Here is a 27,380-nt window from a genome sequence, read left to right as displayed (position 1 = left end):
TTTTTAATTATTTAATTAATAAATCTTTAATATTATGTCAAAAAATAATTTTAATCTAAAATTTTAAAGTTTTTAAGTAAAGTTATAAAAATAGTTTTATATTGTTTATCTAACATACATATTTGCATGTCATGTAATCATAATTAAACTATAATCTTCAGCCAACTATGTAATCATTTCTGCATAATCTAAGATTATGCAGAGACTACGTGCCTCCTTCTTACAATAGAAAATGGTTATTTAACTTGTTTATATAATAATTGTTGAAATAAATTTGACATGACGGGTTGATTTGAAAAACCTAAAAAACAAAACTTGATTCAAACTAAAATTTTAGTTGAATCAAATCACATATTAATTAGATAAAATCTACTCAAGTTGATAGTGGCCTAGTCAAACCAGATTAATTTAATATTAAATGTATTTTTGTTAGAATAAAATGATTCTATTTTAATTAAAAAAAAACAATTAATCTAAGTTGACTTGTAATTACCCGTGAATTGATGAAATGGTCCAGTAACCTTTTTTTCTCTCCGAATTGGATCACACTCCTATCCTATGGTTTATATATGGCAACCACAACCTAGCAAAGTGAAAGGTCCCTCCAAGTCTATAAAGGTGACGCCACCTTGATGAACAAATACACAAATAGACTCGAGGCAGGCTAACTGGTTGATCTTTGAAGTGTCCAAGGGAGACTTGCGTGCGTTTTTTTTTTTTCAAAATAGAAAATGGGTAGCCTTACTGCTAGTCTCCTTGTTTGATTACAGGTACATCTCTGTCTGCTCATCTTGTTCCCCTCGATAAATTTTCTTGTTCTTTAATCTCTTCTAGGTGCCAATCAAGTAGAGAAACGCTGTTAACATTCTTGAAATGACGAGCTGTCAGCCTAATGTAGCATATACGTGATTGTGCAGTTGACTGTGTTTACAGGGAGAGATTGCTGGCACCAAAGATTAGTTAGGTAGAAATGATGGGAGTTTCTCAAATGGAAAGATTAGGAATTGGTTCAAATAGGTTTTCAAAAATGGTGGTTTCATTTTTGATAGCTTTCTTTCTGCTGTACATGCTCTCCCTGGCTTACAGAAGCTCAACTTTTGATCGAATTGGGGAGTTTGCCAGAGCTCATGTCACTGGAGAAATGGCTGGAAATGTTAGTAGAGCCTCAGGTACAGACAAATCCATTGCTCACAGCTTACTTTTCAACATCTTTACATTCTATGGTTCTCAGACAAAAAACCAGAGAATTTGAATCATCCTAGTTTGTAATCTCTTTTCGTTTTCTGGGTTTCAGAGTCGGAAGGCAAACATTCATCTCACCCTGAAAGGGTGGTTGTTGATAAATTGCTTGGTGGACTTCTGGCTCCGGGATTTGATGAAGAATCCTGCATAAGCAGGTACCAATCGAGCTTGTGTCGCAGAATTTCACCTCATAAACCCTCTTCCTATCTTGCATCGAAGCTGCGTAAATACGAAGAGCTTCATAAGCGCTGCGGACCTCACACTGAATCCTACAATAGAACCCTGGAAGAACTGAGTTCTAGCCATGTCAATGGTACTGCAGACTGCAATTACGTTGTTTGGACGCCTGCTAATGGCTTGGGGAATAGGATTATTAGCACGGCTTCATCATTTCTGTATGCTCTCCTCACTAACAGAGTCCTTCTTGTGGATCTTGGAACTGACATGGCTAATGTCTTCTGCGAGCCGTTTCCAAATACATCATGGTTACTGCCCATGGATTTTCCTCTCAGTAATCAATTCTACGGCTTGCGATCAGGAAATGCTCAGAGTTATGGGCAGCTGCTGAAGAATAGCAACATGAACATCTCAACTGTGTCGCAGCCACCGCCATTTCTTTATCTATATCTATCTTTCAACAATGATGAATATGACAAGCTTTTTTACAAGGATCAAAACCAGGGTTTTCTCCAAAAAGTCCCCTGGTTGATTCTGAAGTCAGACCAATACTTTGCGCCTTACCTCTTCTTGATCCCATCTTTCCAGCAAGAACTAGACAAGTTATTTCCTGATAAGGAGACTGTTTTTCACCACTTGGTTCGCTATCTTTTCCACCCTTCAAATCAAGCCTGGGGACTGATCACCAGATTCTATCAGTCCTACCTGGCCAGTGCAGATCAGAGAATTGGTCTTCAAGTAAGAGTATTCAATAGAAAAGCGAGTCCAATTAAAGTTGTTCTGGAGCAGATACTAGGCTGCATTCAAAAGGAAAAGCTGGTGCCTCAAGTAGACGAGGAAAAACATATAGCTCCTCCATCAAAAAACAAGACCTCAAGAGCTGTTACCATAGCATCATTATATCCAGAATACTACGAAAGCATAAAGAACGTGTATTGGATGAGGCCAACTGTAAATGGTGATGTTATTGGGGTTTACCAGCCAAGTCACGAAGAGGCTCAACAATTTGGGAACAACATCCACAACATCAAGGCATGGGCTGAAATAAACATCCTAAGTTTGAGTGATGTTTTGGTGACTAGTTCTTGGTCTACTTTTGGCTATGTAGCTCAAGGTCTAGGAGGACTGAAACCATGGATTCTATATGTTCCTACCGGTGGCCAAACGAGCGACCAGCCGTGTCCACGAGCGGTGTCTATGGAGCCATGTTTTCATTTTCCTCCTAATTATCACCAAAATTCAAGTACCGGGCGGGGACTTGACACTGTTTCCCCCGTTCCTCATATCAGGCAGTGTGAGGATGCAAGCACGGGAATAAAGCTTGTTAATGATTAAGCATTTTTAGTAGCTGCAATAATTAGTGATTCATCTTGTAATAATCTGATCATCTTCAATATTTTGATATCAAAAATCCATTTTTCAAATGTGCTTTTCTGCCCCTTTACCTTACTCTCCATTTGGCTGTGATCCCTCCATTACATTTTTCTTTTTGATAGAAATTACTAATTTCTGCATCATTTTATGCTCTCATCACTACTAGATGTAAACGTACAATCTGAAAATCAAAATATTGGTCTGCTGCTGCATTTTTCAAGGACTTGAATGAAAGATTCTTAGACAAAGTAGGATGAGCAGGCTGACACCCAAAACTCAAGGGAAATTTAGTAGCTTTTGTGGTTGCGAATTTAAAAAAACACGTTTAAGAAAAAAATAAAAATAAAATGTAGCTTTCTCGTAACTAAAATTTAAATAAAGAGTTTTCAATGAGACCATACAAACTTTTCTAAGCACTGATTTCTTTATCCATGTGTACTATCAACTATGTCCATTGTTCTTTCTGGCTCGTGAATGAAGTTACAAAATTATTTATGCATATTTTTGTAACCATTGCTTGCAAGTTGCATCAAAGAATCATACAGATACAGGGTAAGAATGAAAGAAAAAGATTACTTTGTTTCTGATGTAAACTTTCTCACACATTTGTGACTGGATTTTGAGAAACTTAAGTGTCTGTATGCTCAAGACACAGACCCTCTGCAACATCTACCAAGCTGTAACTTATGTTAGAGAATCACTTTCAACCATCACTGTTATCCTCATTAAAAGCGAAGATAGCATCCTCCAGAACATGCTAACGTGTAGACAATGTTGCCATCTCCATTTTAAGAAAGTTGTCTGTAGCAAATTTAGTAATTAATAAATTGATTGTAACAATGATACCCTAAAAATTCAGTAGTAAATACTGATACTATGCATCATACAATCATTTTGAACGAAAATCTTAAGAGTTAAAGCACTACAGTGAAAGAAAATCTGTTGTATATGAGTATTTAATTTCTTTGTGGTGTGTGCTGTTTCTTCCCGGTAGAAGAATCTGCCCTTTTTTCAAACCGTCTACAGGCAGGGGCTGATTCACTGCTATCAAAACTCAGACATCCTGAAATCATGGAAATACTTTCAGGTCTCCATGAAGAGAAACTGGGACTCATCATTTCCAAGAAATTCAAAACAATCCTGGTTTCATGTCTTATATTTTTGCCTGCTGCACTCCTGGTCTTGTGGATGAGACACTCAACATTTGATCTGGTTGTGGAATTTTCTGAATCTAATGTCCAGGGAAAAGTCCATAATGTTACAGAAATAGATGCCGGTAAGACTATTTTTTGCAGCATAATTTTACTGCATTTGCAACTCTGTTTTCCCCTTATTAAATTGAGGGCTTGTCCTAGATTAGCCTATGTGTTATTATGCTGTAGTTCAATTTTCTGATTTGGTATCTTAAGATAATTGAGGTGCTAAGATTTTGCACTCGAACCTCCATTTGACAGATCAATGACTACTGTTTTACACAGCAGTATTGTACTGAGCATGCCTTGTTGTTTCGGTTTTCGAGAGCATAAATCTGTTAACATCAATGGGTATGTTAGAGCAAAGCATGCAATGAATCCCATTAAAAATTGTCAAGCTACAACTTATAATGTTCATGTAAATTGCTCAAATATAAGCATCTTCTAAATAAAACGCGAATTGCCTTGTCCAGTAGCTGGGAAGTCTACTCTTTACCGGCTAATTTGTGCTTCATTATTATTATTTTTTTTTGGAATTTTTGCAGGTTCAAGAAATGATACCTGCCAATCTACCAGTTTGGCTTATGAAAAACAGCTTAATGGTCTTTTAGCTCCTGGATTTGAGGAAGCATCATGTCTGAGCAGGTACCAGTCATACTTGTATCGCAAGACGTCGCCCCATAAGCCCTCTCCCTATCTCCTTTCGAAATTATGAACAGCTTCCTAAATGCTGCGGACCTTACACCAAATCCTACAATAGAACCATAAAGAGACTCAAGTCCATGCACAGTGGAAGCACCATCTGTAAATACGTTGTCTGGATACCTGCTAATGGCTTAGGAAACAGGATGCTAAGCATGGTTGCGACATTTCTTTATGCTCTCCTCACAAACCGAGTCCTACTTGTTAAACATGAAGCTCACATGACTGGTCTCTTTTGCGAGCCATTTCCCAATACATCATGATTGTTGCCTTTGATTTTCACCTCAGGAATTTTAGTCCTGAGGTAAGATATTCCAGCAGTTTTGGAAGCATGCTAACGAAAATTACCAACACTTCAAAGGAGTCACCAGAATCATTTCTCTATCTTAATCCAGCACACAGACTATGATCTTGATCAAATAGCATTCTGTGATCAAAACCAAGCTCTTCTCCAAAACATTCCGTGGTTGATACTTCTATCAGATCAATATTTTGTCCCTTCTTTATTCATGATACCATCTTTCAACCAAGAAATAAGCAAACTGTTCCCCGAAAAGGAAAGGATGTTCTACCATTTGGGTCACTGTCTTTCCACCCCTCAAATCACGATAAGACCACTCCAATATTCCAAACTGTTATGGATCAGATTTTAGCTTGTGTCCTGAAGGAAAAGCTCCTGCCAGAAGCAGTAGATGCACAAGAACCTATCCCTTCTCCCTCAAGAAACCAGACATCAAAAGCTACTCTATTAACATCCCTATATTCCGGATACTGTCAGAAGATGCATACATGTATTGGACAAAACCAACCGTGAAGAGCACCAACATGTTGGAGAAAATATGCACAACGTGAAGGCATGGGCTGGAATATATCTTCTTAGATCGAGTGATGCACCGGTGACTAGTTCTTGGTCTACCTTTGGCTATGTTGCTCATGGTTTAGCAGGTTTGAAGCCATGGATTTTGCGAAAACCAGGGAAGGTAAATCCAACGAGCCATATCAATGGAGCCATGCTGTCATTATCCTCCAAGACTTGATTGTAAGACAAGCATCAAAGTCAATGCTGCTACTCTTGTTCCTTGCGTCATGCATTGTGAGGACAGGAAGAACGGGGTAAAGCTGGTCGATGAACATGGACAACTGTAGCTGTGATTACCAGTAACAATTTTTTATTGATTTTTTCATTTCTTGCATCAACAAAGAGTTTCTATCACACCTTCAATTTTCTATTAATTCAGACCCTTGCTGTAAACACATGTCTTCCTCCTCCTCTTGTTCTCCCCCTGTTTTTGATATGGGTAAATTAATTAAAAAAAATACTTTGAAAATACCACCTCCGCATTGAATTTATTCTCACGACAATAGTTATTAAACCCGGTTCAATCATGTATTTTTTTTGTATAAACATTTTGCAATACTCATTCATATACCATTGATATATATATATATATATATATATATATATATATATATAAAAGAAGTAAAGGGAAAATCTATCTCACTAAAAATGATAAAAATAATTTCAATATTCAAAAATTATATTTTTAATTATCTCTCATTTTTTTGTGTGTGTTTATATTAATAGTTCTAACTTGAATACTATAAATTTTTTTGATATTAATGTTAGAAATAGGTACTAAAGTTTAATCAAAATTGATATAAACCTATTTCAAGTTATGGATAAATTACATTGCAAAATGATAGTAGTTTATAATATAGTTGTAATCTAGTTTTATCAAGCGGGTGAATTCAATGATTTGTTGACCCAGATTTTATTTTAAATTAGATTTTTTTTAATCAATATAACATTAGGTTGAGGGTTAATGAGAATTAAAAAAAAGCTAAAATGTTATTATTTCAATTAAAAAACCCGAAAATAACTTTATTTTAAAATAAGTTAAACCAGTTTGGTCTTATGAGTATAATTCATGGTTCGGGATTTGGGAATTTTTCGTTCAGGGGGGTGTTTGATTTTTCGCTAAGTTCGAGGTGTTTTTTATAATTTAGCCAGAAACAACTAATGAACTTGAGAAAAGACTGAATTGGCCCCATATAAATTAATGCACCAGAGACTTCTCCTCCCCTTCAACCACAGTTTTCGTCCTCACTCCCTCTCTCCACCGCCTCTCGCAGTTCAAGCCGGAGGAAAGCACAGGCACCTTCGCCACCAGCCTTAGCTGCTATCTCCTCCTCCCACAGCCTCCTTCACGCCGCCACCTTGAGTTTGAGGTGAATTTATCTCTCTCTTCTAAAATATAAGAGTGTAAAATCATCTTGAGTTACTGTGTTGCCAAATTAATCATAATAACCACAATAAGATTTAGCAAATAAAGATTGGGCTTCGAGATTTCGGGGTTTATACTTCTATTCTGAATTTCTTTGTGGGTTTCTCTCTCTTTTTTTTGGGATCTCATAGTTATATTTCTGATCAATTTGTTTATGGATATGTGCTTGCTAATTTTCACAATTTGTTTATGTTTTTTTTTTGGGTTGATTTTTTTAGATGATTGTGATGATGTCAAACACACAAGCTTGCTTAAAATTGCTTCTGATGGTTTCAGAACAACAAACTCGCTCAAACACATTCAGATTTCCTTTTCTTTGTTTATCAATTTTTTGCAGCAATGGCGACGGATCAAAGGAAAAGGACAATGGATGCATTGGAGAGAAGATTTGCTGTTGCAAAAGCTGAGTTGGTTCAACAACAGCAAAAGAAACACAAAGTAACACATCATGAAGGACATAGGAAAGAAAATAACAATGCAGCCTCTACTTCATTGCATCGAGCGGATGCACCGAAGACTACTTCCAGTAGCTTGTCGAAGAAAGGTTATTGTCTCTTTTTTGCTTGTGCTTCCGGATGTTGTGTTAATGATTTTGATTTTTTATAATTAGTTGGTGCTTCATTTATTTTTGTTTGTTTGTAGGGAGTTCTTTTTTCTTCGGCTACACTCCATCTCAAGGTAAAGTGTGCCTTATCAGTTTTGATTTTATTGTTTAGTGAGTACTAAATCGTGCCTTGTTTATGTAATTTCTATTTGGTTTGATAGAAAATGTGTAGTTCTTGCAATTTGATCAGATTGTAATTACTGTACGTGATCTTCATGAATAGATCCAGACGAAAATGGCTTAGCATATTCACAGCTCCCCCAAGCTGTACACGAAAACCTGTTGACGACTGGTGCCAAGGTGCTTGCTTTATTGTTGTCTGAACTATGACTGTTATAGTTTCCTTGGGTAAATTCTTTGTTATGAGCTTATTGGGTTTCATATTTCTGTGGTATTGTGCAGTTTGAGAGTAAAAAGGGGAGTGTGGTTGACAAGATTTTGCATGAGCTTTTTCAGCATGGTGATGCTTCTCAGAAGTACATGCAGGGATCCAGAAACATAAAGATTGATAACTGGATCCTTCTTGATAATTATGTACCAAGCAAAACTACTGGTTCTCAGACTAGAGCTTCACAATCCAACCCAAAGCATTCGAGAAGGCACATGTCTATGAAGCAACGTAAAAAACTTGGGATGTTTAATTTGCCTCAAGATCTCCAAAAGTGAGTTGGATACTCCTTGTGGATTTGGTTTCCGTTTCCGTTTGCGTTTGCTTTTTTTAAATCTGCACTTGCATTATGGTTAAATGTTATATCCATACATTTGCTTGTGGCACATTGCTCCTCTATTTGAAGAACTTAATGCCTTTTGTCTGGTCGAAATAATTTCCTACCCACTTCTGTGAAGAAAGAATACTCTTGACCATGCTCTCTTCTACCCCCTGTTTAAATCTGAGAAAAAGATGCTGATTTTGACAATTTCAATTTCAAACATGGACTGAGTGGCTAAACACTTAATGAGAAAAAAATACGAAGGTTGATTCATTACATCATAGTGCAAGCATTTTTTACTGTGCCACATTCAAACCTGTTTTTGGTAGTCAATTTCAGTTTCACATCTGCTAATTGCCACTCCCATATTTTTAGCTTCTCTGGCTTCTTTCTGGACCCATCGTGTTGCCATTGTCCAATTTTTGTTAACCTTTTTGCTATACTCTATTAGTTGTTACAAAATAAGAGAGATGCATGCCATAATTAATTGGTTCATTTTTTTTTTTTACAATAACTCTAGTTTGAACCATCCTTTCCACTCTTAAAAACTTTATTATAATTTGATCTGCATTGCAGATTTGATGTTTATAAGCCAATGCATGAGATATGGAAAGACTATATGATGCAGCTTCTCAAGAAAACTGGGTAAGATAACCATTCTTTTTAACTTCATGAATGAGCAATCACACAATTCTTTCACATGTTATTACGTTTGGGGATCCTTTGACCATGCTTTGATTCCATCTTGCAGGAGGAATGAGTTGCCCAAATGTCTTCTGAGTGCAGATCTACATGGCGCTGCTATTCTAGGTCATACTCTCTTCTAAAGTGTCTTTTCAGATTTAGTGTATCCATGGAACTTTAGAGGCTATCATTTATGAGGGTTGCAAGAGCAATTCTTTTGCGCATTAAATGTTGAGCTGCTTTGAAGCGGTTCACTATTCTATTTTTTCTGCTCTTCTTACCATAGTATTGAGAGTTGTGCTCTGTGCTCAGGTTGTCATATTTGCTCCAATACTAACCTCTAAAACTGTTTTCTTGCAGTTGCTGACTGTAAGATAAAATCATTCACCGGAATTAGTGGTATTATGATTTGTGAAACTGCCGAAACATTTGGGATAATCACACAAGACAACAAATTGAAAGGTGATCTATTCATTACTCCACACCTCAACCTAGTTTACTTGACATTGGTAGGTGAATAATGCATATACATGAGATGATACCTTGCATTTTATATACATGTAGTATGATGGCCTATAGCTTAAGTTTTGGTATAGATGATTACAGCTACAGAGTATTATTCTTGGTGTAAAATAGTTTCCTGTTTGGGTTCTACCTTACATCTCATTACAGAGCAATACATCTTATCTGATTGAGATGGCCAGCTACTTGAACTTAAATTGGCTTTAATAACAGAATGTTGAAATTTGAAGTTAAAAAGAGGGGCAGTGTCTCCTGCCAAATGGAACCAAACAAGTTTTCTTGTGACATTTTTAAGCACATCTGTTAATCACAGGAAGTATGAAACATAAGTAATCGAAGGCTGACAATATTTATCTGTGATTTTAAGTCTCTATCTGATTGTAGTGTTTACACTACAACACTAAAATCTCCTTTTTCTTATTGTATTTGCAGTTGTGCCCAAAAAGTTGTCCGTTTTTATATTTCAAATTGATTGCTGGAAGATCACAATGCTTGGGGACAAACTCTCTTCAAGAAACTCAGTCTTGTGATCTACATATTGCTCATTTCATCTCAGGTATCTTTTCATATATCTAGTTCTAGGAGATGAAAGCATACCAAAATATTTTTATCTTGTATCTTAGCAAGTTATGCATGCCTGAGGAATAGGTTGTCGAGGCGTGCATATCGCAGTCATGCTCATAGAATGTAGTTTGTTAGGGGCACATATAAAGCTTCCTGTTTGTTTGCATGTCAATTTTTCTTTTAAATAGTGTGTCAATCAAATTTACCAGTTCCATCACTCATAGCGGTTTGAAATTCTTGTGTGATGCGTATAGTGAATGGGGATGACATGTTGATTGCCAGCACTTGGCCTACCTTTGTCTGTGGCTCAAGGTCGGAGGAATATTGAAGCCATGGATTTTGTGTGAGCTCAGAGCGTGAAAAAAAAAAAGATTCTGGATCCAAGTCAACAAAGCCATGACTGGGAGCCTTTTCATCATGCTCATGACTGTCAGGTATAGAAAGACGGGTGTCGGTGCCATTATTCCTCGTGTAAAAGCACTGCGAGGATCATAAGTAGTGGAAAATGAAGCTGGTTAACAATCTTGATTGAAGGGGATGTTTGTGATAATGATAGAAATTGTTCTATAAAGTGTTTTTTTTTTTGTAAATACATTAAAATAATATATTTTTTTAAAATTTGTTTTTGATATCATTATATCTACGTTTAATGGACACGAAACGGATAACAGGCAACCATGTTGTAGCATGATTAATTATTCACGAAAAATTGATGATATTTACATGTTTCTCTTTGGTTCTCTCAAACTTAAAACTAAGATCTTATCTCAAACACATGGTCGTCATAAAACTGACCAAGATCTTCGTTGCCAAGCACGCACTCCGTTGGTGTTGATTTTACTGGCAGAACGTATTTGGTGGTGCAACCATGGATGCAACCCCAAATGAAAGGCCAGAGGCCGATAGAAGAGACGGACATGGGGCTGGCCGGAACCAAGTAGCAACAGGCCCACATGTTGTGGAACCGAAAGAGTTCAGCCGCCGCTGTCTCGGCTGCAGCCAGCAATTAATGCCCCAACGCTCCTCTCTTCCAAGCTCCAAGCTCCAACCGACATTTCTCTTCTTCCTCTCCTAGGAATGGATTGGACGCCCTTCAATTATTTGTGTGCAGCCTTTGTGGGTCCCCTTCTCTTAAAGAGTACAAAAAGCCAATGCATGCACTGAATAAAAGCATCAGACGCAGCTTCATACACGCGCTACCGCCCTCTTCTAGCTCATCTTCCTTGCAATTCTGATTCTATGATAATAAAAAATATTAATATAATATTTTTTAAATGAAGAATATTCTTAAAAAACAGAAGTTGGTGTCAAACAAAGACCCTGCAACTCGTATGATAATAATAATAATAAATATGTGGGCCCATGAGCTGATGTCGACGGAATAGAGCAGACAGGACAGCCACTGTTGTTCTCGTCTGTTCTCTTGCAATGATTGTGCTATCACGAGCTTCTGCCTATACGATAAAAACGTGTGCATGGCTTCAGAGCTCTTCTCGAACATGTTTTTAGAAACATTTCATAAACATGTTTCAGGTTAAAAAAAAATAATTTAAATTATTAGATGATAATTTTAATAATTATTTTTTAATATATTATTTTAAATTGAAAGTTTTTAAATTTTAAATTTATATTATTTTTTAAAAAATTTCAAAAATATATTTTATCAAATAATCATCTTAATATAATAACTTATATTATTAGATAAACTCTTAAAAATAATTTTATATTAAAATACGAGGAATGAAATTAAAACTTATGAATATTTAGTTATGAATGTTTTTTTCTTGTTTTTCAATTATTTTTGATATAATAAAATAAAGTAAAATTATTTTGATATATATTTTTAATTTTTTTTTTTATAAAAATCACTCATCACCTCATTCAGAACGTTAATGACGACTTTTTTTTTTTTATATAACTCAGGAAATATCTTAAAACACCAAGCAGGTCCTAGGAAGCTAAAGGAAGGAAGGGGAGAGAAAAACAGAACAAAGTTCAAGTCCACGATCGAGTAGAGGATATAGAAAGCAAGATCACCAGCAAAGAGATATATAAACAGCAAATCCTAAGGCACCGCTAGGCAGAGTTCATATCCTCGGTTTTCTTGCCAATCTTCATCTTGGAGGTATGTTATTTGACTTCCCTTAACACAACACATCTCTTGTCTTAACGTTTCTTCTTCGATCTCTTTTCATGCCTTGTTTCTTAAACTTGCCATTTCCTGCTGTTAATTAAGCTGGTAGAATCTTGTTGATCATAATATTTATCATGTTATAGTTTGACTTGCACTCATCCTTTTGTTATAGAGATGAATACTAGATAACAGGTGGATCGGTCCTCGTATGATCCATGGTATGGCTTTTGAGCATGTAGTTAGCCATAACTTGATTTCACCAGATTTCTGTTGTTTAAAGTGGTTTAATTTACTTATCATACATGTATACGTTGTCCAAGTGTTCTGGATCAGCACATGAGAAGGATATTGTTGGTAATTCTTTTAAGTTCCTAGTCTAGAACTTGATAAATTAATTTTTATGTCAATCATTGCACATAGTCACCACCATAACCTGCTGTTTTCGTACGTTTTGTTTGCGAAGGATGATTGAGTCAAGAGATTCATGCTCTTGTTTCTGCACTAATTTAACTCTTTGGAAGTTTGATGTTTCAGAGACATCTTGTATTGAATCGCCGCCTTTCTTTTATCTACGGTACTTGCCAAGGACAAATAATTTCCAACGTTACGTTTTACAAGAACCTTCTGTTTGAGGGTAGAGATTAATTTCTGGTGAAGCTCAGACAGGAAATCATGGAGGTTTTTGAAGTAGCGAAGGATAAATTAGGGCTTGATTCCAAGAGATACACAACATTGTTATTTGTGTGTTCCGTTGCTTTGCCTGTGTCTCTCATGATCTTGATTATGTATCAGAATCAGCTGTTGCATCTAACTGGGGGGTTAGCTAAAGCTGAAAAATCTCGAAATGTTGCAGCATTGAATGTTGGTAAGACACCAAGACCATTCCTTCAGCTTGAGTTCCAAGTTTTTTTTCTTGATCGTGGTCCTTATTTCTGATTCATTTATCCTTTCCTTTTCCTTTCACCGTTTACAGATTCGAAAAATGATTCTTCACCTCCTGCCATCATTCCTGATGGAAGACTGCATAATGGGAATTTGCCTCCTGGATTTGGCAATGGAACTAGTTCAGAAAATAATTCCTTGCGGCATTCTAACGGGACTGATAAGCAGCTTAACGGAACTATGGCTCCAGGATTTTGGATAGAATCAGGTTCAAGGAATGATTCCTTTGGCAATGAAACCAGTTCAAAATATAATTCCTTGCCGCATACCAGCGGGCCTGATGAGAAGCAGCTTAATGGAACTTTGGCACCAGGATTTCAGAAAGAATCAGATTCAAGAAATTATTCAGAAAATGGTTCCTTGCTGGATACCAGCAGGCCTGATGTCAAGCAGCTTAATGAAACTTTGGATCCAGGATATCAGAAAGAATCAGATTCAAGAAATTATTCAGAAAATGGTTCCTTGACGCATACCAGCGGGCCTGATGAGAAGCAGCTTAATGAAACTTTGGATCCAGGATTTCAGAAAGAATCAGATTCAAGAAATTATTCAGAAAATGGTTCCTTGCTGGATACCAGCAGGCCTGATGTCAAGCAGCTTAATGAAACTTTGGATCCAGGATTTCAGAAAGAATCAGGTTCAAGAAATGATTCCTCTCAGGGTAACAGAATGCCTGATGACAAATTTCTCGATGGACTTCTGGCTCCTGGATTTGATGAAAGATCTTGCGCAAGTAGGCATCAGTCTTTCCTATTTCGCAAAACTCCACTCCATAAGCCCTCTTCCTATCTCCTTTCAAAACTACGTAGGTACGAAGATATCCATAAACGTTGTGGACCTCATTCCAAATCATACAACAAAGCCCTTAAAAGACTCAGATCTAGCCATGACAGCAGGGGAGGATGCAAATACATTGTCTGGATTCCTTCTAATGGCTTAGGAAACAGGATGCTAAGCATGGCTGCGACATTTCTTTATGCTCTCCTTACAAACCGAGTCCTACTTGTTAATCATAAAACTGATATGGCCAATCTCTTTTGCGAGCCATTTCTAAATACATCATGGCTGTTACCCGAGGACTTTCCCCTCGGGAATCATTTTGGCAGGTCTAAACATAGATATGCCCACAGCTTTGGCAGCATGCTAAACAAAAGTATTACCAACACTTCAATGGAGCCACCAGAACCATATCTTGATCTTAATCTAGCTCTCGGTGGTTATGATCAATTAGCTTTCTGTGATGAAAACCAAGCTCTTCTCCAAAAAATTCCTTGGTTGATACTTCTGTCAGATCAATATTTTGTCCCTTCTTTATTCATGATCCCATCTTTCAATCGAGAGATAAGCAAATTGTTCCCAGAAAAGGAAACTGTGTTCTACCATTTAGGCCACTATCTTTTCCACCCCTCAAATCAGGTATGGGGACTGATCACTAGGTTCTACCAGGCTTATCTAGCCAAGGCAGATGAGAGGATTGGGCTCCAAATAAGAGTATATCATGATAAGACAACTCCTTTTCAAACTGTTATGGATCAAATTTTAGATTGTGTCTTGAAGGAAAAGCTCCTGCCAGAAGTAGCAGATACACAAGAACCTGCCCCTCCATCAAGAAACCAGACTTCAAAAGCTATTCTAATAACATCCTTGTATTCCGAGTACTATGAGAATATGAAAAACATGTATTGGACAAGACCAACTGTGACAGGTGAAGTCATAAGTGTTTACCAACCAAGCCATGAAGCGTACCAACATTTTGGAGATAATATGCACAACATGAAGGCATGGGCGGATATATATCTACTTAGTTTGTGTGATGTACTGGTGACAAGCACCTGGTCTACTTTTGGCTATGTTGCTCATGGTTTAGCAGGTTTGAAGCCATGGATTTGGAGGATGGGGAGTAAAAATCCAGCTTGTCAGCGAGCCATATCAATGGAGCCATGTTGTCATTTTCCTTTGAGTTATGATTGTAAGACAAGGGTTGAAGTCAAAGCTGCTACTCTTGTTGCTAATACAATGCATTGCGAGGATCGTAAGAACGGATTAAAGCTGGTTTGATGAACATGGAGAATTGCTGCTGTAATTATCAGTAAAAACTTGATTGGTTTTTTCATTTCCTACATCAACAAATATTTTCCATCATACCCTCAATTCTCTATCCATTTCTTCTTCTTTTTTTGTCAGAATTGTAAATACATTTCTTCCTCTCCCAAAACAGTACAGTCTCGTATACCAGCAAAGGAAATCCCCAGGCACAGCTAACTAGGCAGGGGTCATCATATCCTTCATTTTCCTGATAATCTTCGATTTGGAGGTATGCAATATGACTTGTGGTATGAACACAACTTGTGTGTAACAGTCTTCTGATAATGTTTTGACGGTCAAGGATCTTTGCTCAATTTCCGTAATTTTCTAAATCATAACCTTGAGACTAGCACTTAGAAGAATTTATTGAATTCATCTAAAAGCACTCTGCCGATATGAGGAGTGTACTTTTAAGATTGCCGGGAAAAGACTTGGTTTCAGTTTACACTCAAACTGGTTCAAGAATACCCTTATCCTCGAATAAAAAAAAAAGTTGATAAAACTTAAAACAACTTTAACACTTTTATTTTTTTTGAGTTTTAACTATTTCACGAGTTGATTTGAGTTGATCTTGAGTTAGCTTTCAAAACGATTTAAAATTAAACAAGATACAAATTCAAACGAGTTTGATAATTATATCAATTTTTCACAGCTCAACAAGTCACATCTCCAACTTAACATCGCTGAAGGTAAACTCAGGATTCAGATTTGAAACTCGAGTAGAAGAAGCAATACATTCCAAGTGCTTGATAATTTCTTTAAATTTTTTCCCTTCAAGTCTTAGATATAGACCCTGAGACTGGCGGGCAGGGATTTAAGAATTGGAAGAGAAAACATCCGATTCCCATTTTATAATTCAAGAACATAAAAGATCCAAAGCCTCCTATCTATGGTGTAGTGCTCCAGTTTCAGCACAAAATTCAATTGCATTATTATGACTTATCTTCATTTATGCAGAGCATAATGCACTTCAAATTAATTTTTGAGGCAAATAAAATGCAGTAAGTTCTAATTAAAATCTCTACCCTTTTAATAATCTAGACCTATATATGTAAGAGGGAACTGAATATATAAATTCCTTTTTCTGGAAAAATATTGTCTCCATCTTAATCTTTAAGTTTCATGTGGGGGCAGGTATTTATTCCTATTTAAAGAAGGGATTTCTTGAAATAAATACATTGATAAGGTGGCAAGCCAAAGAAAGAGTCTCAAGGAAAGAAATTTCAAGTAGGAAGTTGTTTTTAGTTCTTTTTAGTCTAGAAAAAGAAGACTCCTATACCTACAAGTCATGCATGAACATAAATTAATTAAAGAAGCTTAAGATCATAACTAAGCTACGAAAAAGACAAAGGTAAAAATAATGCAACTTGCATTATGATAAGAAATACGAAAATTATAAGAAATTCAAAGTATTATATATGGTTCGATTCTATTAATAAATAATTGTAGTATTAAGAAAAATTGTGAAGACATTAAAATATTTTTTATTCTATATCAAGTAATTGTAGTAGCAAGACAAATTATAAGGAATTTAAGATAGTTAAATATTATATCAAACAATTGTGGCAAGACAAATCATTAGGAATTTAAGGCCTTGATTTCTTCCCCACCGACAAAAAAAAAGATTTGATTATTTCTCATGCGTGTGTGTGTGTGTGTGAAGAACACATAGAATCAATTTCTTTGATTTAAGAACAGAAACTTGGAGAAGAACCCTTTTCACATTAAACATCATGGCTTAAATTTAAAGAGAGTGAACCCTAGAAGAACGTATAGCAGAACCAGTGCTCAGTATCCTCCTTGAGGTGCTGGCTTAGGTAAGTAGGTTTGCTTATTGATCCCGAGGGTCTCCGAGAAAGAAATCTCGCATGAATACACTCAAACCTACTTTGCTTCATGGCGAGGCATTGGCTTCGATGCTATTTATAATTTTACCTAGGCTCGATGAAATACTCTACTTCCATGGCAAAGAAACTGATTCTACATATCAAAGCTAAGGATACATGCATTAATTAATCTGGTATCGATGATTTAAATTCTTGGCTTTGGATCTGCTTAAGGTTTTTTCTTTTCTGCAATTCCTTCTTTTTCCAGGATACATGCATTATTAATAAAGAGATTGTTTTCTTTCTCTTCTTTTGAAAATTATACGGCATCTAGGGTTTATATATATATATACACACACTTACATTCCTTTTAGTCTCAATTAATGTAAGTCCTATGCTCATCTTATAAAGCCCACAGTTTTTGCAACTGAGATGGCGAAGATTTTCATTAATTTTTTCTTTATTTTGGCACTATATTTTCTTCTCGTTTGCATCCAGTTATTCATTATACGAAAGTCATTAGGTCATTAATTCCGAGTTTAAATTAATCCCTTTTTTTTAAGCAGGTGAACAGGTCAATCGTTTATGCAAAATAAGCAGGCCGCAACCTGCTGCCGTCTCTGCAAATCTTGTTGATAGCCCACAAGTTCGATCTAGCAAGCATGTAATGAGAAAGAAAAGGCACAAATCATTGAAGCACAAACTAATAGATGCATTTACCACTGATAAACCAGAAACAAGTACGAAAATGCATCCATACACCAACTACACCAGCCTCATTGCCTGCATTTTCTCCTTTTCCAAAGTCCTATCCCTAGTCGTAAGGAGACGGAGAAGTTACAAACTGCCTCGGCAAACTAAACATGTCCTTTCCTGCGAAAGGAGAGGTCCACTCGCTCGAGCCAGCTGAGGATGATGTTTCTTTAGCCATTCCACTGTCCCGTAACCCTGACAGGAAGGAACTATTTGTACTGCTAGTTCTTGTGATAGATGTGTTCCTAAGCAATGAGGTGAGGCCCAACCACAACCCATTTGACTTGGAGGATAACAGGTTTGAATCCAAAGTCCAATCGATACTACTGTAATCAAATTCTGGCATCAAGCTTCCTGTATCCCAATCAACATGTGGAGATCCTAATGTTCCTGCTGCGCCCCAACCAGTGAATAAACCAAGTGAGGATGGTGCTGCTAGTGAAGGCAAAGATGCAGTTGTTTTACCATATGAACCTTGCAACTGAGATGGAACTGTAAATGAAGGAGATCTTGTACCTCCCTGTATATTTGATGTAGCAGGGCCACTAAACAGGAATGAATTTTCTTTACGTGACACTGGATGGTAAAATTGTTCTGAGCTCTGATTTACAAGACCAAGGTTTCCAGTGCTTTGATTTGGAAGTAACTTAACATTTGACCGCATATTTTCCACACCTGCAACATTATTTGAATACCATCCAGATGTTACAGGTGTGGTGCTTGCACTAGGGACTGTATTTTGTTTGGCATTTATAGATTGTGGGCGCTGCATCATTATTACTGGTTCCCTCACTATCTGCTGCAAATTTTTCCCCTCATTTCCAGCAAAACCAAGCCGGACATCAAATTTTGTTGATGGAGGTGCTACTTGCATGGATGGTACCATAGATGATGGAAAGGCAGGGCTGGATCCTGTTGTGCCCCATCTCTTGTCAGCTAGTGACTTGGACTGATTCAGAGGTTGTAAGTTTCTACTCCCCGGTTCTGAATATGTTGGCACTGGAATTGCTGTTTTGTAGTTGAAATCCGGTTCTTTCATTCTCTGTTGTGCTGTAACTGAAGCTGCAGGTACAGGTACAGGTACAGGTACAGGCTTTTCATGCAGTCTCCTCAGGTTATTGGTGTCAGCAGTATATTCTGGTCTTGGTGGAGTCGCAGGTAGTTCCTGCTTTTGTGCATGCAAGGTCTCTTCTGCCTTCACTAGATCCCCTTCACAAGCACCCACAGCTCTTTCAACCTCCTGCTTTGAGCATTTGTATCTCATCTCCAATGCTGAGATTTGAGCAAGCTCCTCACTTATATCAATATTTAGGTTATCACCACTTCCAAGCTTAGAGTCCTTGCTTTGAGCTTCCTCTTCACTTCCCTCAAAAAGCCAGTTTACTGATTCTTCCACCCTGCCCTCATTCAACATAAGGGCCAGGGTTGCCCGCTCATGAGAAAAACCCATTGCCACAAGCTGTTCTGAAAGTCTTTCTAGTTTTCTTGACCTTAGATACCCAATGCAACGCTCATGCAACTCTTGCGCCCTCTTCTCTCTCTGACGCTGGTGCTTTTTCTCATTCTTCATGCGGATCTTCTCACGTTTGTCACTGTCTAAACCAGGTACTGTTTCTTGCCGAGTAGAATTGGCTTTCTCTTTTATGTCTTCTGACTCACCAGAGCAGCTCCCATTGTTGGAAACTGAATCATACTCAGAAAGTGTTCCACGTGAGCTACTAGAATGCTGGTCTAGGTCATCTATATTTCTGAATCGACCATTTTCATGGAGGGGTGGGAAAGCAGCAGCTGGGGGTGGGAAAGCAGCAGCTGATGGTATTTCTAGTGCATGAAAAGTCCCAGAGATTGGATTATAAGCATTCATTGGACTCCCACTTACAGTGTTGGTTGATCCAGAAGGCTTAATAGACACCTTCTGTTGTTCTTTAGCAGGCTTTACAAAGGTCTTATCCTTGGACTTGGTCTTGGATTTTGATGCAGGAGACATCTCTCTGGAGGATTACTATATGATACTGTTCCTGCAAAAAATAAAAACCATTTCTTACTTCTAGATAAAGTATAGCATAAATGCACATATTCAATGCATCATTGTCCAAATTAACACCATATTCATGATCAGCTGCAAAGAATGTGAGAAAGAGAACTGATTCACAATCATTATAGACAGGAATGCCATATGCAATTTCCTCAGAAAACATTCATTTAATCTTAAAGGAAAACTCAATAACCTACATTCATAACACTTTTAAAATCCCATTCTGCATGGACATTGTATAACAATCTCAAGACAAAATCACCTAAAAAGCATGCAGCATGCTCTGTATTACATAAGAATGAACTGTATCTCATTAACTACGCACCCACCATTTAAGGGAAAAACATATACAGACAAAAAGAGACAGTGAAATCGTAAACTGAAAATCCAGGAGGTACAATGCATTCATCACACATTTGAAACTTACAAGGCTAAGTCACACAAATTTGAAACCGAGTAAAGAAAAAAATCGAAAGAGAATAACACAAAGTCTCTGCAATTCATTGATTCCCTATCATGAATAGGATCAACCAAACCCCAAAACAAAACAAGATATTTCACATGCTGATTTAATAAGCAAACATAAATTAATTTTTTTTTCAAAAGAGCAGGATTGAAGGCATTTTCATTATGACCCTACATGCAGAATGCAAATCAAATGCCATAATACAGTTCTCCAAATTGCATAACCGATTAATAAAAGAACAAATTTATTGTAAGCGAAAACATTATGCAAATGATAAAAATTTTTGGAAACAGAATTAATTCAAACACAAATCCATACACCATCCCACATGCTTAATGCAAAACAAAAAAAAAAATGAGACCTTCTGTTTTCTCCTTGAATGGACAAGAAATGAAATTTCTAAATACCCACAAACCATAAGAAACGAAACCCCACCCGAAGTTCCTGACCTCTCCATAATAAAGAAGAAGAAGAAGAAGAAGAATGATGAATTTTACAGGCAAGAAATGAGCACAGAATAAAAAACCCAGATAAGATACCAATTAGATCTCTCAAAATCGAACCAAACCCAAAATAAAAGAGAGATCAAAACAGACCAACCCCATAAAACAAAAACCAGGCTTTCACAAAGTACATTGATTTCTCAATGCATTCAAGATCTGTCTGTACCAAAATTCAAGAAACAGAGCACGAGAAAAAGAGAGAGAGAGAGAAAAAAAAAAAGAACGGATCTGGTAACAAACCTTGAAGAAGAAAAACTGAGGGACTGTTGCTTTTGACGTTGATTTGAGAATTGTAAGAGTTTCTTCGATATTGTTTGCTCTGTTTGTCCGTGTGTGTTGTGTTGTGTTAATGACCTTTCTCCTTTTCTGGTTTAATTTTAAGGATTCTTTCTCCCTGTTTTTTTAATGTTCTATCTCGGACGCCAGGTGTAATTAGACTGTATTTAATTCAACCACTTCAGTCCCGGTACTTACGTTATGGTTTTTTTTTTTTTTTTTTTTTTTTTTTTTTTTTTTTTAATATCTCTTACCGATGCTAATTTAAGTAAATATGATTCTTCTTAAAACAGTTTTAAAAGAAATTCAATTTTTTGATTTATGAGATTTGAAAAGGATAGTTTAAGAAAAGGATTTTTTTTTTATAGAATTAAACCCGTTAATATTAAAAAGAAAAATTTGCAAATAATTATATAATTTTAATTATTGTTGTTGCAATAAATATAGATTTTTACACTTAATTCAAAAAAAATTTATTATTCAAATCTTAATTCTAGATCAGTTGTAAATTGAATTAAAAATAATATTGATATGTATATTAATTTATTAATTTTTATTAATATTTAATTGATTTGTATATCTAATTATATTCTATTTAAATTAATTAGATCAATTTTAATAAATTTTTTTAAGAAAAAAAATAACATCTTGATAAAATAATTTATCTTGTGATCCATATATTAACTCAATTTCATAATTTAATAAAATGTTTTTTCAAGTTGGTTTTCTAATTAGATTTAACAATAGTAAATATTTATATATGAATTATCAAAAAAAAAAAGTGCATGTATGTTGATGTATCAATAAATATTTTTTAATATTAAATATCTGTTTTATAATTTTAATTTTAATTATTTTTTAAAATATTTTTCATAAAAATATATTTTTTTATTTTTTTTATTTTTAAAATCAGTATATCAAAATAATTTAAAATAAAAAAATTAATTTTTAATTAAAAAATTAAATTTTAATAAAATGAGATTTTAATCACGTTTTCAAACATTTTTTTTATATATTTTATTTTATTTTATTTTTATGTTTTAAAAAATAGCATGCATGTAACGGGGAAAACAGGCAAGGTATCTAAATAAGCTGTCAGAATCCCTGTAAAATCGTACTGCCACTGAATATTTTTATTTTATTTTTAACAGAAAAGTGGCAGGGGTATTATTTTACCAATATTTTATGCAATTTCTTTTTATTTTTTGAGCTTTAAAATCGCACTGCCACATGTATTGTTGTGATTTGATGATTTTTGATGGACGGATGCGACAAAGAAGTGAAGTCGGTAAATCGATTTATAAACTAACAACAAATTCTAAAATATTTCGCACCCCACCCTGTCTCCTATGGCCTGGACATAGTCACCTGGGAAGCTCTCAGCACAGCAAGTTGCAGCTTCACGCATGGATTACCTTTATGCATGAATCTTCTGATCTTTTCTTCTCTTTCACATGACACAGAACTTTTCAACAAGATCCTAGAAACCTGGAAGCAGAGAAAGCACGTAGCACTTTAACTTGAGGACAACCCTTGATTCTATGGAGACCATGCCTTGCCATCCCAAAAGTAAAACAGAGAAAAAGATAGGTTTAAAAGAAATGAAGTCCTGAAACCATGAGAAGGGTGCAGAAGGCAGCTATCTGCTGCTCTTAGAAAGGCATAAAAAGGAAATTTATGGATTCAAAAGATCTTGGAGCACAGGTAAGAACCAATCTGATTGTAAGTGACATAGATTTCGAACTTCCAATGCGTTGCACCGAAGGCGACACTAAAAGAAAACTGATGAAGGGGTTGAGTTTTACCTTCATTTTCCTGTCTCAGACAGTATCTTTTCCTTGTTGGATGCATCAACAGTTTAACATCGTCAGAACCTTGTAGACGCTTCGGAGATAGTCAAGTATTGATGCTGAGGAATACAATCTGTAGGCTCTACTGAAGCAATTAATTTGTGGTGCAACTTCTTTTCCTGCATGGTATTTGCTTGCATCAGACAACAATAAAACAAAAGATAGCAGCAGTGCTAGATAGAGATGCGTAAATGACAGCATAAAACGAAAACTCAAAAGATAGCAACAAGATTCCTGAAGGACCCTTGTCCAAATGAACAAGTCATGAATGATGATTGATAGATACAACACAAAAGATGGAAAATTGCCACTTATTCTATAGCCTACAACTTCTGAATGTTTGATTACACTTTTGGAAGGAAAACCTTCAGCAAAACACAAGGTGATTTCGCAACATTAAAGGTCACATCCTAAGCTTTAACATGAGAGGTTGTTGGCCCAAAAGAACCTCTAGATGTAAGAGAGAAAATAGATTAGCAACCAACAGTTTATACAATGAAACAACCAGGAAAAGACAATGACAATGACAGTTTTTAGAGACAGACTGCGCTATTACTCACCGTTCAACAGCTTCTTTTCCCTCCAAAGCAGCAAGGCTTGCAAGTTGATGTATTACATTGAAATTTCTCTGGGTCATCGCCCCTTTATCAAAAATGGCATCTGATAAAACAACGGATGATGCTCCAGAAGATATATACTCCCCTATAGAATCTGCATCAAATTTGAAACAAATGTTATCCAATCAAGAACTGCAGCAAGAAGCTTGAAATGAAAATGGTACAACTGGACCTAAACCAAGATTTTATGACAGTTAATACTAAAGAGGCATTATCAATGTGTAATGGTAAAATTTTTCTGTTCAAAGAACACTTCAGTTAGGAAAATTATGATAAATGAGAGTCCTTAGGTACTCTTCTTTCCTAGAAGCATAAAGCATATGGTTCATGGAAATCAAATCTCAATCTAACTGATATCCACATCCAGGAGGTGTTAACCATTTCCCAACTTTATCATACAGTTTTCATTCAAAATAAAAGGTCATGATCCCTGTTTTAAAAAGGAAAAAAAAAAAGGGAACTATCAAGCTTAACGACAGAGCATGAAAATTGAATAATTGATCTTTAAGAGCAGCATCGGGGCGGTGTTCATATATCACTAACCTATCATGATGCCCTGAGAAGCAACCATTGGTATGTGAGGGAAAGGCTTCTTGAGTGCTGATATATATTGGACACCACCTAATGCAGAAACAGGATAAACCTAATCCACCAAATAAGATAGAAATATAATCCATAAGGTGATCCCTGGCCTGTACATAATAAGAACATGCATTCAATAAAGAATACTTAATGTGAGCAAACAAGGGCCTTGCGAAATGGAGCAAATATAGTACCACATGAACTCTTATATTGTAATATAGACTTGTGTGCAGGTTGTGCACATGACATCTCTATCTCATAACCAACTCCTTTACCAACATTGTTAAATATGAGAATGTGACAGCACTCACCTTGACCATTTTAGCACCAGCATCATATGCAGACAGTATCTGCAAAAAAAACAAGTTCTCGTAATAGTCTCCTTAGGGAAATATGATTCAAATGGTCTAACTATTACATAAATAATGGAGAGCACAAATTTCTAATAATTAAACCCTCCAAATTCTCTATATCAAAACAATAGCAGTGGCCACTAAGATGAGCAGTTTACCTTCTTCATTTACTTGTACGTCTACAAGGATTCTTAGAGCTTAAGAAATGAAAGACAGTTTAAGTTCACAGGTTACTTACTTCAGTGGGTGTCATTACACCAGGTATGTATAGAATTTCATCCTTCACAACATCGTCCATAATGTCCTGATGATAAGTAAGCATGTAAGAATAAACAAAGAAAAAGCATGGCAGATGTAAAGCCAATGCATCTGAGAAATAAAAAAAAAAAAAGTATGTTTAAAATTTGTTGAAGAAAAAGAAAAAAAGGAAATTAAAAGAGGAAGAAATAGGAATGGAAAGTAAAAAACTCTTTAAGTTATTATCTCTATACTAATTGAAAGAAAACCTGTGCAGATCTCAGAATACTAAAATTACCTTCACAGTAGCAGGACTCATGAAGAATTTGGCTCCAGCATTCATTGCGTTTCTGGCATCCTCAGCATTTAAAGCAGTACCAACCTGTAAGATATTGTCCACACCATAAATCTCTTGAGAAGAAAGCATGATCAGTCAAAAAATATCATTGAAATCTATCTATGGCAGCTCTTGCAATTGACCATAGCATTCTGACACCTGCCAACAGAACTATCTAGTAAACACTCATCAAGTGGACAGGATGAGGGAAAAAAATGTTCCTGATCCAGATTGCAGACTTGCAGCAACTTCTGATCTGTTTAATTGGATTTGCTTCAAATATGCCAAACGTGACTTGCAACAAACTGAAAGCATATTGGCCCGTCTTTCGCAAAATCTAATATAAAATAAAGCTTCTTCATGTTTTAGCCAATCATGATGCATTTACAGAATATACATAATCATAAAGTGGACAGGATGAGGAAAAAAGGTCTACAATGCTCTGTATCTCTCTTATATAACATATGAAATCACAAACATGCATGCTCCGCATTCCAAGACTTGCCTGTGTTCTTGCAAGATGTGGCCAATACCATACCATGCTAGAAAGAAAACAAGTAGTCATGAAATCTTAGAGGAAGTAGTAGCAATTACCCCCAAAGCCAATGTAGGATAGTCCTTCACCAACTGCCTTAAAACCTGAACACAAGACAATAAAAGCACAAAGAGTCTCAAACCCAGGAGGCCAAAATGCAGCAAACGAAATTCTAAATAGAAAATCGCAAATCAAACAACCTGAAACACACCTGGTGTGGACATCACAATCTCCAGCTACACAAAGCAACAAATAGAACACATTTTAAAACCAAAGCATTGTACAAAAGAGCATAGTTGACAGACCTGGCCCAGCTCATAGGGTGACCCGAAAAATCCAGCACCCGGAGCTTGATCCAGGTCAGGTTTCTTGTTGAAGCAGACAAGATATTGAACCGACCAAACCTATTCGACCCCTGGGTCAACACTAAGGGGAAACAAAACAAAACTAAAAGCTACTATGTTAACAAAAAAAGGTTAACTCGGTGACCAAGACCCAAGCTCGAGTCCAACAACTATATATAAGGGTACAAGTTCAAGCCCATATATGGTCAATTTAACAATTCCTGCAAATATAACAGATTTATAGTACTCATAAAGATTCCTTCTTGCAGCCTAAAAGGGGAAGAATTTATCAGCAACCCATTTATCAAATAGTCTTCCAATTTTAGTGAAAAACAAGAAACGCATTTACCAAATGTAGGAATGAATGAAAGAGAGCAATAAGTTGACTTACAACCGAGATGCCACCATTCAGTGCAGCAGTTGCAGCTTCGTATGCAAGCTCTGCACTAAAAAACGAACAAGAATTGTTCACTTCTAATCACAAAAGTTCTTTCTTTTTTGTCATTCGAGATGGAGAGAGAATTAGTAGAGGTTACCTATTGGCGCGGAGGCAAGCAATAACACCAGAATTTTGAATCAGAGATGAGGTCTTTTGGATTATGGGAGACAGCGAGAGTGACGAAGACGAAGACGAAGACGAAGACGAAGACGAAGAAGAGCTATAAACCCTGAAGCTTTTGACTTTTGGTGATAATAGTGGCAAACTCGGTGGAGTTAATCTCCAGCTTGTAGCCACCATATCCATAACTCCTCCATATACTTTTGTTCCTCACCTTGATATTTAGACCGTTCGGTGATGTAGAAGCTTTCGCTTACGTTTTTTATTTTTTTTCCTTTTTCATAATTTTTTTTTTTAATGAGTAAAGTACTTATTTAATCTATCTATTATTAGAAAAATAATCAGTTAATCCTTTCAGTTTAAGAAAATTGATATAGAATTGAAAGTTATTAATGTGAGTTTGTTTGTTTGAAAGTAATTTATTGAAAATTAATTTTGTATTTATTATTAAAAATATTAATAAATAAAAAATATTTTTCAGTTAAAAAAAATTTAATTTAATTTTTAGAAAAATATTTTTTTTTAGCAGAAAATATTTTTTTAAAAATCGTAAAAAATTTAAAAGTATCATATTATTTGCTGATTATATCAAATTTAGTTTCTTAAATTTTTTATTGATATATATTTTATTTGAATTTTTGTTTTTAATTTTATCCTTTAAAAATTAATTTAATTTAATTTTTGTATTAACTTTGGTCTTTATTTTTATAATTTTTATTTGCTTTTCTCTTATTATTATTTTAATTGAAATTTTTTATTTATCAAATTTGATCCGTATTTTTTTATTGTTACTTATTTTATTTGAAATAATTTATGAAATTATTATTATTATTATTATTTTAATTTCATCATCTTTTTTTTTTATTTGTTAGATTTAATTTCCAGTATT

At 35.7% G+C, this 27,380-nt stretch overlaps 5 protein-coding genes and 1 pseudogene across 7 annotated transcripts; 4 read left to right on the top strand and 2 right to left on the bottom strand.

Annotated features, from left to right (window-relative positions):
• Positions 1-594: 594 nt before the first annotated feature.
• LOC118053933 (galactoside 2-alpha-L-fucosyltransferase) lies at positions 595-2,843 on the top strand. Of its 2 annotated transcripts, none has more exons than XM_035065337.2 (3): positions 595-770; positions 934-1,169; positions 1,295-2,843. In XM_035065337.2, the coding sequence occupies exons 2-3, from the start codon at positions 971-973 to the stop codon at positions 2,752-2,754; spliced, it is 1,659 nt and encodes a 552-aa protein (XP_034921228.1). In that variant the 5' UTR covers positions 595-770; positions 934-970; the 3' UTR covers positions 2,755-2,843. The 2 variants fall into 2 exon arrangements, with proteins under 2 accessions (XP_034921228.1, XP_034921227.1); XM_035065336.2 differs by having other exon boundaries at positions 918-1,169.
• Positions 2,844-3,864: 1,021 nt separating this feature from the next.
• Positions 3,865-5,834, top strand: LOC118053988 (galactoside 2-alpha-L-fucosyltransferase-like; annotated as a pseudogene).
• A 924-nt stretch (positions 5,835-6,758) lies between these two features.
• On the top strand, positions 6,759-10,691 carry LOC118053932 (ribonuclease MRP protein subunit POP4). Its single transcript, XM_035065335.2, has 10 exons — positions 6,759-6,917; positions 7,311-7,517; positions 7,616-7,651; positions 7,801-7,877; positions 7,980-8,239; positions 8,864-8,932; positions 9,039-9,097; positions 9,332-9,433; positions 9,926-10,049; positions 10,312-10,691. Exons 2-9 carry the CDS (start codon positions 7,313-7,315, stop codon positions 10,021-10,023), a joined length of 906 nt encoding a protein of 301 aa, XP_034921226.1. The 5' UTR covers positions 6,759-6,917; positions 7,311-7,312; the 3' UTR covers positions 10,024-10,049; positions 10,312-10,691.
• A 1,278-nt stretch (positions 10,692-11,969) lies between these two features.
• Positions 11,970-15,275, top strand: LOC118053931 (galactoside 2-alpha-L-fucosyltransferase). Its single transcript, XM_035065332.2, is given in 4 exon segments — positions 11,970-12,182; positions 12,726-13,056; positions 13,165-15,188; positions 15,190-15,275. Coding segments are annotated over 3 exon segments (2,244 nt in total). The 5' UTR covers positions 11,970-12,182; positions 12,726-12,863; the 3' UTR covers positions 15,217-15,275.
• Positions 15,276-17,712: 2,437 nt separating this feature from the next.
• Positions 17,713-21,224, bottom strand: LOC118053930 (uncharacterized). The gene is made up of 2 exons (XM_035065331.2): positions 21,042-21,224; positions 17,713-19,815 (listed from the first exon to the last, which is right to left on the bottom strand). The coding sequence occupies exon 2, from the start codon at positions 19,782-19,784 to the stop codon at positions 17,859-17,861; it is 1,926 nt and encodes a 641-aa protein (XP_034921222.1). The 5' UTR covers positions 19,785-19,815; positions 21,042-21,224; the 3' UTR covers positions 17,713-17,858.
• A 1,129-nt stretch (positions 21,225-22,353) lies between these two features.
• On the bottom strand, positions 22,354-26,753 carry LOC118053929 (uncharacterized). Of its 2 annotated transcripts, none has more exons than XM_073409166.1 (11): positions 26,469-26,753; positions 26,324-26,378; positions 25,789-25,824; positions 25,648-25,692; positions 25,015-25,098; positions 24,718-24,783; positions 24,438-24,476; positions 24,088-24,187; positions 23,488-23,638; positions 22,883-23,046; positions 22,354-22,631 (listed from the first exon to the last, which is right to left on the bottom strand). In XM_073409166.1, exons 1-10 carry the CDS (start codon positions 26,675-26,677, stop codon positions 23,022-23,024), a joined length of 810 nt encoding a protein of 269 aa, XP_073265267.1. In that variant the 5' UTR covers positions 26,678-26,753; the 3' UTR covers positions 22,354-22,631; positions 22,883-23,021. The 2 variants fall into 2 exon arrangements, with proteins under 2 accessions (XP_073265267.1, XP_034921220.1); XM_035065329.2 differs by having other exon boundaries at positions 22,354-22,565.
• Between the last annotated feature and the right edge of the window lie 627 nt (positions 26,754-27,380).

The sequence above is a fragment of the Populus alba genome, chromosome 1 (genome assembly GCF_005239225.2).
Source record: "Populus alba chromosome 1, ASM523922v2, whole genome shotgun sequence".
NCBI classification, from domain to species: domain Eukaryota; kingdom Viridiplantae; phylum Streptophyta; class Magnoliopsida; order Malpighiales; family Salicaceae; genus Populus; species Populus alba.
This window is presented reverse-complemented; position numbering and strand designations above follow the sequence as displayed.

Excerpts from the sequence above, each read along its gene's own strand:
- LOC118053929 (XM_073409166.1), bottom strand. The coding sequence starts at position 26,677 with ATGGATATGGTGGCTACAAGCTGGAGATTAACTCCACCGAGTTTGCCA. Across the intron at positions 26,379-26,468 it reads GCTTGCCTCCGCGCCAATAG|TGCAGAGCTTGCATACGAAG; the intron begins GTAACCTCTACT and ends TTCGTTTTTTAG. Across the intron at positions 23,639-24,087 it reads TTCTCAGGGCATCATGATAG|ATTCTATAGGGGAGTATATA; the intron begins GTTAGTGATATA and ends AATTTGATGCAG.
- LOC118053930 (XM_035065331.2), bottom strand. The coding sequence starts at position 19,784 with ATGTCTCCTGCATCAAAATCCAAGACCAAGTCCAAGGATAAGACCTTT.
- LOC118053933 (XM_035065337.2), top strand. The coding sequence starts at position 971 with ATGATGGGAGTTTCTCAAATGGAAAGATTAGGAATTGGTTCAAATAGG. Across the intron at positions 1,170-1,294 it reads AAATGTTAGTAGAGCCTCAG|AGTCGGAAGGCAAACATTCA; the intron begins GTACAGACAAAT and ends TCTGGGTTTCAG.
- LOC118053932 (XM_035065335.2), top strand. The coding sequence starts at position 7,313 with ATGGCGACGGATCAAAGGAAAAGGACAATGGATGCATTGGAGAGAAGA. Across the intron at positions 8,240-8,863 it reads TTGCCTCAAGATCTCCAAAA|ATTTGATGTTTATAAGCCAA; the intron begins GTGAGTTGGATA and ends TCTGCATTGCAG. Across the intron at positions 9,098-9,331 it reads ACATGGCGCTGCTATTCTAG|TTGCTGACTGTAAGATAAAA; the intron begins GTCATACTCTCT and ends GTTTTCTTGCAG.